This window comes from Xyrauchen texanus, chromosome 4 (genome assembly GCF_025860055.1).
Source record: "Xyrauchen texanus isolate HMW12.3.18 chromosome 4, RBS_HiC_50CHRs, whole genome shotgun sequence".
Lineage (NCBI taxonomy): Eukaryota > Metazoa > Chordata > Actinopteri > Cypriniformes > Catostomidae > Xyrauchen > Xyrauchen texanus.
The window spans coordinates 22,092,598-22,108,803 of record NC_068279.1 but is presented as its reverse complement, the minus strand read 5'-3'; the positions used below and the strand labels follow the sequence as shown (position 1 = coordinate 22,108,803).

General features: G+C 37.0%; 1 protein-coding gene across 3 annotated transcripts in view; it reads right to left on the bottom strand.

Annotated features, from left to right (window-relative positions):
* Nucleotides 1–2,039: 2,039 nt before the first annotated feature.
* scai (suppressor of cancer cell invasion) overlaps nt 2,040–16,206 on the bottom strand; it is a 30,735-nt gene continuing 16,568 nt past the window's right edge. For 2 of the 3 annotated variants that reach the window (XM_052124800.1, XM_052124804.1), the window contains exons 3-17: nt 15,049–15,144; nt 14,746–14,832; nt 14,520–14,618; nt 14,250–14,346; nt 13,033–13,131; nt 12,717–12,869; nt 10,471–10,611; nt 10,213–10,314; nt 8,235–8,313; nt 7,173–7,272; nt 6,939–7,020; nt 5,963–6,035; nt 5,607–5,780; nt 5,364–5,464; nt 2,040–3,286 (exon numbers count right to left, since the gene is read on the bottom strand). In XM_052124800.1, coding sequence (XP_051980760.1) covers nt 3,140–3,286; nt 5,364–5,464; nt 5,607–5,780; nt 5,963–6,035; nt 6,939–7,020; nt 7,173–7,272; nt 8,235–8,313; nt 10,213–10,314; nt 10,471–10,611; nt 12,717–12,869; nt 13,033–13,131; nt 14,250–14,346; nt 14,520–14,618; nt 14,746–14,832; nt 15,049–15,144 — 1,630 coding nt within the window. In that variant the 3' untranslated portion in view covers nt 2,040–3,139. The remainder of the gene's footprint in view (nt 3,287–5,363; nt 5,465–5,606; nt 5,781–5,962; nt 6,036–6,938; nt 7,021–7,172; nt 7,273–8,234; nt 8,314–10,212; nt 10,315–10,470; nt 10,612–12,716; nt 12,870–13,032; nt 13,132–14,249; nt 14,347–14,519; nt 14,619–14,745; nt 14,833–15,048; nt 15,145–16,206) is intronic. The other variant, XM_052124808.1, reaches the window with a different exon arrangement.

Here is a 16,206-nt window from a genome sequence, read left to right as displayed (position 1 = left end):
CACAAAATACACACATACTAACAAATGAAATAAAGGCAAAAACATTTCACAGCCAACCAGTCAAGGTCCGACAACTAGACAGAGGGGATCGGTGACATCCACCATCTGTTTCCCTCCTCATCTCTATCCAGCTCTCCTCCTTTTGGCTAGCTAAAATAGCATAATAAAAAAAGAGCATGAAACTATGCCTGTCTGCATAATTTGGGCAGTGGACGTTCCATGTTAATGTTGATTTTGTTTGGCAGTGATTTTGTTCAGCAAACTTTTTTCTAAAAGGGGATTATTCAAAAAACAAGTTGGTGGAAGCAGTGATCTTTATGTCACAAGCAATGTTCCAGACAAGATTTGCAAATGTGCAGAAATATAAGTAGAATTGAATGGCAAGGGTTGAGTTGCTGGACTACAGGAGAATAGCTAATGGGGCCTTGTGCTCTCCATATGCAAGAATATTTTGGTCCCATTTGACTGGCCATGATCAAACTTGTAGTTTAGGGGGCAAGAGTTGGTAAACTGAAAAACTGCTGTCTTGTCATGGATCAAAGCCTGAATGTTTGACATTTTTTAAGTTTAGAGAAAGCGATGAGTTACTTGCCACTCTCAAACAAGTATGATATAATGGAATGATCAGACATGCCTCCTTCCAACAGCACAATAAATAACATCAGCAACTTAAATAGTGCAAGTAAAGTGCAAGGGTATTATTGTAACCATTATTATCAACATCATCATAATAGAATGAAACCAACGAAACTCTGATCACATCACTTCTTATTATACTGACGCAGTGTACTTGAGATAGATGGATAGTGAAGAGGGACACGGCCATTCCACCAAACTCACTTTTGCCAGTGATCCTTGGAATGTCAGCTGACTGCCCTTTTTGTATAGTAGGTAGGGATGGTGCGCAGTTGAGACAGTGGCATGGTCCGTTAACAGATTAGACAAAAGAACACTCTGTCACATAAAGAGGGCAATTTTTCACATATCAGCCACAACGACAACCCAGACATACACAAATCTCTGCATCACATTAACTTATATAACTACATATATACAGGAATATTAGCCTGTATGGCTCTTTGACTTTAGAAAAGACAACTTTGTTTGCTATTGGTGTCCTCTGCACGCATGGAATTAGACATAATGATTTTACATCAGCTACGCAAGTATGGGCTTACCACACTACTGAGGCATGCTAAAAAGTATCTGTTTTGACAAAATGGTTTATAAAGATTTGGGCTGAAACTATTGGTCGACATTGTCTACAAAATTATTTTTTGTAGAATAGATCTCATTTAATGTAACGTGAGATCACATTAAACTCTAATGATGATGCGTGAGAGCAGCACTGCAGCTCGCGCCTGACTGAGAAGAAAACACCGCTCACAGTCCAGATGCACTAAACGTTCACAGCTTCAGGTGATGTAGATCGCAAAGTATGAGGGAATTATAATGCAAAAATACAAAATAAATAAATACATAAGCACTCTCGTTGCGGAATAAGCGAAGCCGGAGCACTTTAAAGGAAACACCCTGGCGTTACATCTTTAATGCGTTTATATTTAATGTGTTATAGCTTTATTAAAGTTCAAATAATATGGAAGCAGATCATGTAAATAATTACAACTTCCGAAACTGGCATTTCTCTGTGGTCAGCGCCTCTTCTATGAGTCACTTGAATGTCCCGATCAAAGGGGGGGAGATTGAAACTACACTTTATACTTCTTATCGTGAAGAAAATTGGCAATACGCAGCAAAAGAAAATTCATCTGAGAATGTTGAATATAATATTACAAATACAAATATTTTAAAACATCTAAAAATCCTTTAAAAAAAGATGCATTCCCCTGAGAAGCAGCATATAAGATATTTAGACTTGCTTTTGGAGAATATATCTTGAATATAAGTATATTTTGTCTTTACTGCACTCGCAGAAGTATAACCAAGTGAAACAATTCACTTATATACAAAATACACTTGTACTTAAGATACATTCTCTTAAAGCAAGTCTAAATATCTTATATGTTGCTTCTCAAGTAAATGTATCTTGTTTTAAGGATTTTTAGACAAAAACACTTGATAACAATAGGATTTTTTTGCAGTAAATTTCTTTACTGAATTAAACTTAATAAAAAGTATTTTTCCCTTTAATTGAGGTCATTTAGAGGTAATTTTTAAAATATGATTTTTTTCCTCTTTATTGTTAGTAAGAACTTTAAATACAACCTTTTAAGTCGGGACACAAGCAGAATAATCGGTTAGGAGCTAATGATTAATCGTTGCAATAATCGCCAAATAGTCTAATAATCGTTCTAATAACCATTAGATTACTCGATTATCAAAATAATCGTTAGTTGGAGCCCTAATAAAAATGGAGTTAGCTGATGACGAAATAAAAGAGGTACAGCATAGTGAACCTCCTTCAAAAGACCAGGCTCATGTCCACAAAAATTTGTGTAAGACTGAAAAACAAACACATTTCAATGAACAAAAACAAACAATAAGGCAAGACATAAAAATAAAACATCGGAGCAAATAAATGCAAACATGCAGGATGCTCCTGATGGAAAAGTTATGTAAATGTTGCAGTCAAAAATGTTGAGAAGGAAACACAAACTTCCTTCTCCAAAATGTGTTTTGCCAAAGCCTTAGGCTCACCTTAAAACTTCTGGAAGTCTCTCTCTGGAATTCCACCAACTGACAAAAAAAATTGTTTCCCAGTCTTTTGTTACTCTCGATCTGTAATTGGCCACAATCACCCTTGTTATCTTGTGCTCTCTAACCACCTACAGAAACGGCAATAGCTGCCCTCAACAGGTCTGAACAACCATACAACCATACGGTACATGTATGTACATGTATGTATTTAATCAATGTGTTCTCCTGTATGTCGGGAGCTACACTTGCATCTGGGTGTCTGTAGTTCCTTAAAATCTAGAAATAGATGTGAATATGACAAACTGCAAATATCTGCCCACAAAGATGAGACATTTCTCTTGGATAGTTATTAACTAAATGTTTAAAGGTTAAACAACCAGCATGTTTATTCACATGAAACTGTACAAATTGTGTATGCATCTGCCTGTGTGTATGTTGGTGTGTGCGTGTGCCTGCAAGTTGGCATGGTGCCACCATGTGGTCAATAGTTATCCAACATGCCATCACAGAAGAGATTTTGCACATCCAACATGGCTGCCAGCTCCAGCACATGTTTCTGTAGAAGGCTGCTCTCCACCATCTCCTGTTTAGGCAGCGAGGGGTACGATTCTGGAAAACTCCTCGCTTCCTGTAACGCACACAGAAATAGCAACCTCAACCAGCAAAAAGGACAGCTTCATGACAAAATAATGAATGAAACAATTTTCTAATATCCAGAAAATCTACTTAAATTGCTGCATGTGATCTTTATTTGCCATTATATTCTCTTGCAAAATTACACTTATCTAAAAGATTTTGGTGTTAAAAGTTTGGTATGAAATTGATACTAAAAACTTTCTAACCATAACAAGGCTCATTTAAAGGGTTCAATAAAAAAAAATGAAAATGCTGTCATTATATTCTCACATTCATATTTGAAACACAGATGTCTTTTTACAGTGGAACACAAAAGGAGATGTAAAAGGATTAGTTCACCCAAAAATGAACTTTCATTATTTACTCACCGTCATGCCATCCCAGATGTGTATGGCTCTCTTTGGAAAGCTTCAAAAAGCACATATAGCCATCACAAAAGCAATCCATATGTCTCCAGTGGATTAATTAATGTCTTCTGAAGCAAAATGTTAGGTGTAAGAAATTGATCAATATTTTCAACTTTCTTTACTAAAAATATTTGCTTCTGGCAAGCTGTGGTTTGCATGTTGACTAGGGTGGAGTGCCTATCACATGATGTAAGCTTGTATGCCTCCTCTGCATAGATACTCATATGAAGATACCTTATTAGCAGCTGTTCTTATGGACCGCGATACTGTTTATACACAAAAGCAGTTCATGCAGCGGTCTGAGCAAGGAGCTCGGTCTGAGGCAAGCTCCCTTCACTTGCATTTAAATCGATTCAAAAGCTATCCTTGTTGACTGTTCCAATATGGCACAAGATAGCATTTGACTTATCCAAACCAGCCGAATAAGGCATCTATGTATGATTCTCTATGCTCCTCTGTTGTAAACAAAGAGGCTGCATGAGCCTCTTTTTGGTAAAAAAAAGTTTTAAATATTGATCTATTTTTTTACACCTAGCATTTCGCTTCAGAAGACATTAATTAATACACTGGGGTCGTATGGATTACTTTTATGATGGCAATGTGTGCTTGCATTTTATGGACCTACAGAGCTGAAATATTCTTCTAAAATCTTAGTTTGTGTTCTGCTGAAGTAAATAAGAGGGTGAGTAAATATTGAGATAATTTTCATTTTTGGGTGAACTATCCCTCATGAATTCCTTTCTTCTGCAAAACACAAATTAAGATATTTAGAAGAATATTTCAGCTCTGTAGGTCCTCACAATGCAAAATTGCCAAAAACTCTAAAATCCACATAAATGGAGGATGAATCCATATGACTCCAGTGTTCAGACACAATATGATAGGTATAGGTGAGAAACAGATCAATATTTAAGTCATTTTTTGTCATAGATTGTCCTCCCTTCCCCTTTGGTGGGTGATTCAAGAAGGATGTGAATCACCAAAAACAGAAGAAGAAGAACGGGAAAGTGACAGTAAAGTGGAACTTGACTGAACAGGGAGGAGAATATATAGTAAAAATATTGATCTGTTTCTCACCCACACCTATCAAATCACTTCAGAATATATGGATTTAACCATCAGATTCATCTGGAGTACCTTTATTTTGCCCTTATGTGGATTTTTAAGCTTTATGGACCTACAGAGTTGAGAAATACTTCTTTCTAAAAACTGTTGACTGTGTTCAGAAGAAGAAAGAACGTCATACACATCTGGGATGGCATGAGGGTGAGTAAATGATGAGAGAATTGTCATTTTTGGGTCAACTACCCCTTTAACCTCAGTCTCCATTCACTGTCATTGTATGGAAGAAGATGCATTGAAAGTGAATTGTGACTGAGGCTAACATTCTGCCTAACATCTCCTTTTGTGTTCCAGGGTCAAAAGAAAGTCATACGGGTTTTAAAAAAACATGAGGTTGAGTAAATCATGACAGAATTTTCATTTTTTGTGAACTATCCCTATAAGTCAAATGATTCGATGTGCGGTAGTTCAAAAGGGTTAATAAGTTTGTTGAATTTCTTTAGCTTCACGAGACAAAGATGACCATTAATCATTGATCATTATCAAATAAATTCTGTTTATTGTGTTAACATGCAACATGTACATCCTGTTCATTCTCACCCGGAAGAGCTTATGTAATCTGAGAGTGGTGCAGCAGAACACGAAACGGATCATCAGCAGACGCAGAAACTCATCTCCATAAAATTGTAGGAAGGCTTGATCTGAAACAAAGACAAAAGGAAAACAGTGAGCTATTCATATGTCAATTGGTCCGACCAGTCACTTAAGAGTTTATGGTAAAAATGAATTGAAGCATAACAAAGCATGTGTTATTCTTGGGTTGACTGTGCATATTAGCATTACCTACGACTCGCGAATTGGTGATCATCTGGCCGATGTCATGGAAAAGCTTCCGCAGGAGTTCCTGGGCCTTTTCCCACAATCCATAGCGCATGCTGGTCAGTCCACAGACAGACAGGAAGCCCATGAGGGGGTTGTAGAGAAAGAGAGTAAATAGACTCCCACGCTGAGACTGATCTGCGAACGAATAAAGATGATAAGAAAATACATAAATATACAAATAAAAATAGATAGTCAATTTGATAATAGCTAATCATACTTTAAACAAAAATCAAAGGAAACTAAACAAAACACAAATAATAAGTATAATGTATACTAATAATTATGTTTCTAACCAACTGAGAATCATAAAAAGAGACCTTGCATGCTCTTCGGATAAACTGTTGGAGAAAGCAGGCATACCAGCGGCTGGCCGAAAAAATTTGAAAAATTCTGTTGAAAGACAAAATTAAGTCAAGATGTTAGCTACCTAAAAAAATTATGAACAAAATGTTCAAATTAAATAATCATATTAAATGTGCAAAAAAAAAAAAAAAGACTGCATAAGTGCAGCATAACACAAGACCGGTCGTTTTTAGTTACCGCTGCAGTTGTTGAAATGCAGCCATGATTGATTTATTCCACAAGTGAAAGAATCCAATTACAGGGGATTATTTAGATAAATTGTGTAATATTCAGCTGGTAATTTGACCTCAACATAGCAGCACTCATGAATGTTCATCCTAGCACCATGTGTAGAGTAAAGTGAAAATATATAATAAAAAATAAAAAAAACTATAAATTCCTCTCTGTTAAAAAATTAAATCCACTGACTGCACCTTTAAATTTAGGCTACTGTTTTCAAAACAATTTAGAAATAGTAGACATTTTATAAATGTACACAAGGGGGCACTCCATTACTGAAATAGGCATCCACCTAGAAAAGCAATATATATACATATATATACATATACATATATGTGTGTGTATATATATATATATATATATATATATATATATATATATATATATATATATATATATATATACAGTGTATACACATATATTTTGAGCTGGGAAAACAAAGGGTGACTAAATCAGTCCATCAGTAGAGACAACAACTACAGGCAGACAACAAAGCAGGTCTTTTTACTTTTCTTTTGTTTTTTGTAGCTTGATTAAGTCCTCTTACTGCTGACTATTCTCTAATTTATCCTACTCAAGGAGTCAGATTATATTTATTGAGTTACCACATGGCTGCTCTTAAATAATTAATGGCCTCATGTCACAGAATGGTGCAATGATGGAAGAAATGTGAGCATGTGACAATGAAAGATAGATATATCTTCCACTCACCTTATAAGCTGTGCTGTTGGATGAGTCTACAATGATAAACAGGGGTTTCCTGGTGAAGGGGAATAGGTCTCCTGGGTGTAGGCTGAAAAACACACATTTGTGCATGCATGCATACACAGCACACACATCGAAAACACCTCAATGTCTCAAACATGCTGTAAGCACATTTAAAATCTGTAATGTCTGTAGGCTACAACAGAGTGGATGACAGTGAAGGATGATGTGTTTGCTCACCAGTGCATCTCTTTTTGTGCCTGGTTTCTCTTTTGCACCATCTCACCATTTACCACATCTCGATTAGTATTGGTCAGGACACCTCCAAAGTCATACGGTCCTGTGATTAAAGACAAGGTAATGTCACATAATGCCTTTGGAACAGATCTCATTCCTTCCATTATGGACCTTCACTACAGTGCAGCATCAAGGGAAACTGTTTTCATACAGTAAAAGCACAGTATTGTTTCCCACATTCCATGAAAGCATAGAAATGAATGCCCAAGTCTGGATGTACATGAGCAATACTTAACCCTGCTCCAGAAGATTTGCCTTTCTTGCAAAGTTTTAATCAAGTCCTGTCTTAGTAAATGAATGATTAGCTGGTTAAGGAGTGCTTGAATTGAATTGAACAGTTGAATATTTAAAAATTGTTGTGGTGCTGTGCACATGCCCCATCAAATTACATTGTAAGGGCATTACTGTACATGTTTCCCCTTTTGTTTAAACAAAATAAATCTAAATTATTTTCTTGCTACAGCATGCCAAAGATGCTTTTTAGAGCAAAAGTTGTATTTATTCCATAATATTCCTTAAAAAAAAAAACATTGCAGGGCTGTTTGAGTGAGTGTGTGTGTGTGTGTGTGTGTGTGTGTGAGAGAGAGAGAGAGAGAGAGAGAGAGAGAGAGAGAGAGAGAGAGAAAGAGAGAGAGACAGACAGACAAATAAACATATTGGAAGAGAAACAGAATAAGAGGGAAACAGGGAAATTCAGGAGAGGGGCCTGTAAGAGGAGATTTATGGAGAGCAAATTACATGAAGGAAATTAAACCTGTGACAGGAACATTTGTTACTGGCTGTGGAGTTATTATGAAACATGTTATGAAGCTCAATATGCATCTGCCAACAGAGGGAGCATGTATGTGTCATTGTAGATGCATATTTGGCCATGTACGCATGTATGCAAGACTGAATAAAGAAATAAACTGAATAAATCACAAACAATAAAAATAAGAGAACAATGTCAAATAGAACAGCTGTGTGCTAAAACATCAAAAAACAGACGAGTGAGTATCTGCATACCTTCACATTCTGAGCGTCCAGTGGGGAAAACTCCAGTGGCAGATAGATACACCAGCAGTACACTATTGGCTGGCAACTCCTATTAATATAAATAAAAAATGGAAGAAGATAAACCACCACCCCCCAATGACTACAACAGAAACATTAATCCATAAAATCATCTACTTATATCAGAACATTTCAATAATACAAAGTGTAAAGCAGCATCAGAGAGAGCTTACTTTATAGGTTCAGTGTCATACAAAGTGGTACACAGCCGCAGCATCACAGTAAGGCGACCGTTCATACCGTACTCATTATTGTGCTGAAACGGATCACTATTAAAGTAATTTTTTTACTATAAATATCCACTTTAACTTCCACATTCTTCTTTTTCTTTTGTTTTGGTGATTTGCATTCTTCATGCATATCGCCACCTACTGGGCAATGTAAAAAATGATTTAAATATTGATCTGTTACTTGAACTGAATTACAACCTTTGAAGAAGCTCAAAGTGGCACTGGGGGTAAGCTGAATCCTTAGACTTCAATGTCTTAATCAACACTGATGCGAGTCATGTCACAGCCCCTTAAAACTTCTGACAATTACAAGCTAACATTCAATCTAAAGTGAATTGACAAGAAATAATATGAAACGGAGCCTACAAATCGGGGTGTCTGAGAGCTGAAAATAAACTGCTATGTAGCAAAATCCTTATAATGATCTGAGTCATGTGCGTGTGGGTTTTCATCACACTCATGGGTACTACGCTCCAGCAGAGCAACAGGCAGTGGAGATAGTAACACGCTAACACCCCTGTAGCATCCCATGCTGCTACACGCACACTCACACAACACCAGAAATGTGAAGCGCACTAGGTGAAAACTACTATGATGTACGACTTAAAGGTGCACTCAGTAATTTTTCCCCCATTAAAAAAGATTTACACCTTAAGAAATTAATAGCAGTATTGAAACATGTATGAAATCATGACCACTCACTTGAGATGAGGACTCTAGTCATATCAGTAACCTTATAAAAGCTTTTATTCGACGTGGGGCTGGGGCGCATTCATGGGGGCTGCCAGTTTTGAATCACATGACCAGCTGAATAATAGTCAAGTCAAATAATTTTTCACATTGTTTCAGAGCAGCTTTACAGGAAATCATGCATTAACAAAAAAATATCAATAATGTCTTACAGTGATCATTGTGTAGTTGGATTATATATAATGGTAAATGGTTTATAGAAATGAAATCAATTATAATAGTATTTAGAACCCCTGTGAGCAAGCTGAAGGTGAATCAACTACTTGCTTAATCTCAGTTAAAGTCTTGTTATTGGACACTTTCAGTCTTGGACTAAATGAATAATGGCTGATTGTGACTAGTGAATTTCTACAATGGCATTTGTAACTGAAAACTGATTTTGAATGATGCAGCATCCACACCAATAGGTGTCACTTTAAGTCCAAGGTGACAAGAACAAAAGGTTATTGAGTGCACCTTTAAGAAAATAAGCTAAATTGTGCCATTTTTGAGAAAATAGTGTCAACAAACTGCAAAAATAATGACTGTTTTTGAACACTCCTCCGTTTTCCACTGGTCACCAACCAGATAGTCCTGCCCCAAACTTACACAGTTGGTTGGATCAGTGTTGGGTTGGTTGGGACCCTCAAACAGACAGAGCAATGTTTTGATAGAGAGTGTGTGTGTATGTGTGTGTGTGTGTGTGTGTGTGTGTGTGTGTGTGTGTGTGTGTGTGTGTGTGTGTGTGTGTGTGTGTGTGTGTGTGCGTAATTTTCAGAAAAATCAAAATACATGGGCTTACTTATAGTTGTAGTTGAGGCCTGAATCTTATAATTAAGCATCTTGATTGAAATGTAATTGCTACAGGTTATCTACACTAGTATAGTGTCAAAACTGGATGAAACAACAAGATGGATTGACAGCAAATTGATAGGTGCTAAAAAAACAAAAAGTAATGACATCAGCCAAACCTTGAAGGAGGCAGACAGAAAAGTGTAAAGCTGGCTGAAGGTTGGTTTGTAGAGGAGATATTTATGAGGGTTCTCTCTCTTGGCTGACTTTTCATTGGGCTCCTATAATGAGAGAGATAAATGAGTGAGAGAGGGATAAAGAGATACAGGAAGTATGAGAGCAGGCAGAGCAAGAGAGACCAATGAGGGAGATACTGATAAAGATGGAATACTGAAAAAGCTTAAGTGGAAGGGTGAAAATACTCAGAAACACTCAACATAGAGAGTGACAGGGAGAGTGTAAGAGTCTTCTCTTACAAGTATCCCTGGCTTGGAGCTTTGTGTGGCGAGGTTGACTGGTTCCCGTTCAAGGGCTTGAAGCATACGAAACATATCGATGGTCAGCTCACTAAATTTCACCTGAGGAAAGAAACAGCAAAACTCACTACAACCAATCCAGACAACAGTAAGGGTCACGCTGCGAAACGTCAAAACTAAAACGCTCCCATTCTAATCTACATTCTACACATCTATTTTGGCATACATTAAGTTGACAGACACCTAAGTTAACATTTTCAACGTGCTACAAAGATGCTCCAGCCACTTTTTTACCCCATCTGTCTGAACTAAAAGTATTATATTTATAAATACCATTTGTGCGGATTGAGGCAGTAATTAATGCAAAAGGGGCCCAAACCAAGTACTGAGTACATATGCATGATTATACTTTTCAGAGGGCCGACATTTCTGTATTTAAAATCCTTTTTTTTTTTTATTGATTTCATGTAATATTCTAATTTTCTGAGATTCTGAATTTGGGGTTTTCATAAGCTGTAAGCCATAATCATCAAAATTATATCAAATAAAGGCTTGAAATATCTTACTTTGCTTATAATGAGTCTATATAATATATTAGTTTCACCTTTTAAGTTGAATTACTGAAATTAATGAACTTTTGCACGATATTCTAATTTTTCGAGTTTCACCTGTACTTCAGTTAATTTGTGACCGTTACTTCAATCCCAGCTTGTGATGTTTTTCATCTCTGTCCTTATCATTTAAAAAGGTTTGGATTTTACATCTATACACACAGCTGCAGCAGTACTAACATTATTTGTACAATTATTTTGCTATTCTAAAATAATTCATGCAAAGGTCATTTTAAAAATAAAATAACATTTTAAAGGATTTCTGCAAAACATTATGTAGGATTTTAAATTCAGATGATTGTATTTTCATTTTACTTTTGCTGAAGTTTAGTCTTAGAGTTTACAGCTAGGGCTGCACTGACTACTCAGCTACTTGGGTAGTCAGTTAGTTTAGTCCTTGGTCGACGTGTTGGGTCCATGCCGACTACTCGTGGCTCACATGATTTTAATTGTGCTTGTTCCATATGGTGATATGAATAAAACTCCTTTTCAAACAGCGTCCTGCAGATATATTTTAAAATTATGCACTATTGTTTAAATGGTTTTCTATCTTGGATTATATCTGTCAAAATAACAGACATAATTTGGAATTATCCATCCAATTATCTGAGTTATTTGCATAGGGTAAACTACTCTACTTTTCTGGGCAGTTTCTCGACTACTACAAGTAGTAAAAATGAGAAAACCAACCTGGGCTGTGTTTCCCAAAAGCTTTACAAGCTGAAGTTGATCATAGAGACCACTGGTGCCAATCGTTTGTACAATCTACTTAGGTTTACAATGCTTGAGATAACGCAGCTCTGGTCTCATAGAATGAACATTTCTCTATATACAGCAAATTTACGTGCAGACTTTTACGTGCTGCTTTCCATTTTCAATGCATTTACTGCTGATATGAACACTAGAGGCGATACAATAACTGTGTGTTTTATTCATTGTTACACAAATCCCGAGTGCAATTGCAGATTATGACTTAATAAACACTTATTTTCGCTATGTTATGATACAAAAACTCTTTTATTTAATGCATAATTTGAAAAATATTTGCTTCAGAAAATGTGCTTTTTATTTCAAAATTTGAATTTTAAAACACTATCGGTTAGGGTTAGATGTTGGTTAAGGGTAAGGATGTCTGTTTTGCTAAACACTCATTTATCTTTTCTGGATGTTCTTGGTTAGGTTTAGGGTAAAGTTTTAGGTTAGGAATGTACGTTTTACATATTAAAACTAATTTCTCTTGGTTTTGGCACCCCCGCTGGACATTTCACTTGGAAACTGCAGCCATAAATGTAATGAAGCACGTTATTTCAGTTTTTCAAAAATGTTGCAAAGCTTTCATAAATTCCATGAGACCAAGCTGGAGAAAACATGCAACTTTTCCACAGTGTGGACAGAGGCAGAACAATGTTAAATGCATAGTGTAACAACACAAATTTTACTAATACAATATATGAGGCATGACCCACATGGCAAGTTTTAAGTGTCTAACCATTTGCATAAGAAAGCACAGCTTGAATTTGACATGTTATGTAACATGTTCAGCTTGCTAGGTGTTTTGCTTATTAGAGCAGAGAGGTAGCGGGACTGTACACCCACCTGATTGTTACAGTTGCCAATGATGAGCACATCTGCCAAGGTGAGCTGGCCAACCACCATGCCCTGTTCAAGCGGGGGCAAGCCCCCCTCTTGCAGCCGATTGGATAAGACCACTATAGCATTGTCATCATTTAGGATCATGAGTGGATCTGCCTATGTTTGTAGAAAAACAATTGTAAGAGTGGACAACAAAACCACAGTGTTTTTCAGGGTTTACATTTGGAAAATGTATCTGCGCTACAACCCAATGTAACTGTTAATCCTGTAAAACTGATGGTACTTTAATCTTTATTATAGACTTTTTTTTAAAGATCACCTCCACAAAAGCAGCCACCTCCTGCAGCACCAGGTTCCACTCTAGCTGGTCCTCTGTGTTGAAGCGTTGGGTGTAGTCTTCAATCTCCTCTGAAAGCTCCTGCACAAGGACATAGACCAAACATTTATGTTTTGGACATGCCGGTATAGACTGTATGGTAGTTTTCCTTAACTTCATATTGCTGGCAGTATAAGGATTCAGCTATTCCTTGGTGAAACCAAATATAAACTAGATTTTAAAGTGGAGCTTGCCATGCAAAAATGGCTGCCACAATGCAAGGGTGTTGCTATGTGGTTGCTAATATGTTCTGAGTGGTTTTTAGAAATCCTTAAAAAAAATCCTTATAAACCTTAAAAAAAGAAGAAGAAAAAAAGCACACCTGCTCAATTGTTCAACAAGCTGCAAAATTTGAGGTATCATGTCATTATTTGTTCAAAACCCTAAGTATGAACTACAGTAATAGTTATGCTTGACTTAAGTCCATAGTATACTTCAGTCAGGCGCGAGTGTAAGGTGCATGTATACAGGACGTGTGATGCAAATTTCGTCATCAGCAGAGTGCTCGAGCATCGAGTCCGTACGACCCGATTTTTTCTTACTCTGAAAACACAGAATGCCTCAAATTCTTTGCACTAATTATTGGGTTCACAAGTTGGCAACACTCACAACTAAACCTTTGCTGTTACAAAGAAGTGCTAGAAGAAGATTTAATCACCGCTAAACTTCAGGAGGTGAAGGTAAAAACAACAACAGTGGATGTGCACGTCAAGAGCGCGTGTGTGAGGAGGTATTCATTTGTTTAACTTGAGTCTGAAGGAATATAAAGACTTTATGGGTCTAAATACCTGAAGAGAAATATTCCAGTATCTCATAGCATTCGTGGCAAGCATTTGCCTGTGAATGTGCACACAGTCAAATGAAGTGTACTTTTAAAGGCTAGCATTCGCATCAAATTTTGGCCTTTAGCTAGCACCACTAATAAAAATGCATGATTTTTCATAAGATGTGTATAAGTAATGGCTGACAGTATTATTTTACTTGAAACAGCACCAGAACATCACAACTTTAGAATTTTTATTCAATCCTTCTGCACAAGCAACCAAAAGACTGTCTTTGTCAAAAGAGCTTTTGGTGAGAAATTCTGTTTGACTGAATATCTGTGAGCCCTCAACAAAATATGTTAAATTTGCTTGTTTGTCCTACTGTACATAACTTACCTTGACCAACATTTTAACCAGGTCCATCTTGTTGAGCAACAGACAAACAACGATATAGCGAGCATAATACCTCAGCTTTTTTACCACCAGCTCCGGCCTGCCCAGAGGAAAGAAGAAAGATATAAAAGAACTTCTGAAAAAGTACATTCAGGATCTCTAGTGTTTACTTCTACAATAAGTAAGCTTCATTTGAAGATCTTAACGGAACATAGTACAAAAAATATCAAGTTGATAAATGTATCAACTTTGCTCATCACAGCTGCTTTTCACCTGTCTTCTTTGTTGACCTGGTGGTAGTATGACCGTTGGCGAATGGCCGAATAGAAAGAAAAGGCTTCATTTAAGTAGCTCGTTTCTGAGGTGCGGAGGCTAAAGGAGACACACACACACACACACACACACACACACAAATTGTAACAAAATTCTTCAAGTGCTGTTGAAACCTTATTTTAGTCAACCTGAATAATCCAATAGTGTCAAAAGAAAGCCTCCTTACTAGTAATGGTAGTACAGCTGGCCAATTTTTGAGGCGACCTCGCCTATTTGCCACCTCTTGAGACCATACCGGTTGTCAAGAACCTGTCTATATTCCAATAAAGCAAACACAAATAAGAAATCGCTTGTCATCACTGAGATCATTGATAAGGTGCTAAGAAACTATTGAAAGGAGGTTTGATTACACATGTTAAATCTTAAGCCTTAATTAGCTCAAAATAAAATAAAAAACTGCTTTTCTTTTTGAGCTTTTGGTAAAAATAGATCTTTCTGTTTCAAAAATAGATCTATCTAGATGGCTGACCTGTGCTGTTGTTGAAACTTCCACAGCTTGGTGTATATGTCAAATGTTCTGCCAAAATAGGACTGCCACTGCTTGTGTCCATACTGAGGCAAATCCCTGCAAGAATGAGAGATCAACAAAAAAAACTGAATGATACATTTTCCTCATTAATTGATGCTTAAGCCGATTTTTCCAGAGATTTTCAGATATTTAATTTACATAATCATCAGCCAGGTGGAGGGAGACAAAGCACGCATTAGTGTCAGCCAGCGGGAGGTCGTTCATCCCTTGCCCGTCAGGACTCCCTGCTGAGTTTATAGTTCCAGCAACGGAAAAAAGGACCCAACATGACAGAAAAAATTGTTCTGTTGCCGGGGCATGCTCTTGTGTTCTCTTCAAGTGACCACTGAGCTTCTTCTTTTACTGAAGAATTGACAAGACATCAAGCTTTTCTGAACTGATCTTCTGTACATCATCACAAATGCTGATTGTAATTCATAGTGATTCTGCCACCAAGCATTTTCCTGCATCTTTCTCCTCCATTTAAATGACTAATGAAATCAAAAAGCAAAGGCGCAAGAGTCTGTTTTTATTAAATCCAATTTCTTTACTCACTGAAATCTGCATATAGACATAGGCGTTCTACAGCAAGCCTTGAGGGGATATATACACAATCACACGCTTTAACAAGATAAAGGTACTCCATGAATAACATCCTAAATCACTCTATTACAATTGCTTATGCTCACATGGTACTCCTGTTGTTATTTCGGCGAGCTGTACCCCTTACAAAAATTTCTAAAGTTGCTGCAAACTTCCTACAGGTTTTCCAAATCCTTTGCAATCTTTTTTGGCCAGACAAAACAGATAGCCGTGCCCCAAACTCACACCATTGGTTGAGCCAATGTTAATCTTTGAGGGCAGAATAAAATCATGCGTTCTTATTGATAACATTAGTTTCTGCCATTTTCTTGTCCACGACTGTAAAGCGTGACCAGAGTGAAGCCGTGTGACCGGCACGAAGGATAGAAAGAACATTACCGCTAACCTAACTAGCGTCCATGGCAACCCGCTAAAGTTTGACCACCCAAGATTTGACAATAGCAAAGCAGACATCAGAAATTGTTGCAACACTCCTCAAATTACACTTGGTGCGAATGGGTTAATTTCATGAGATCA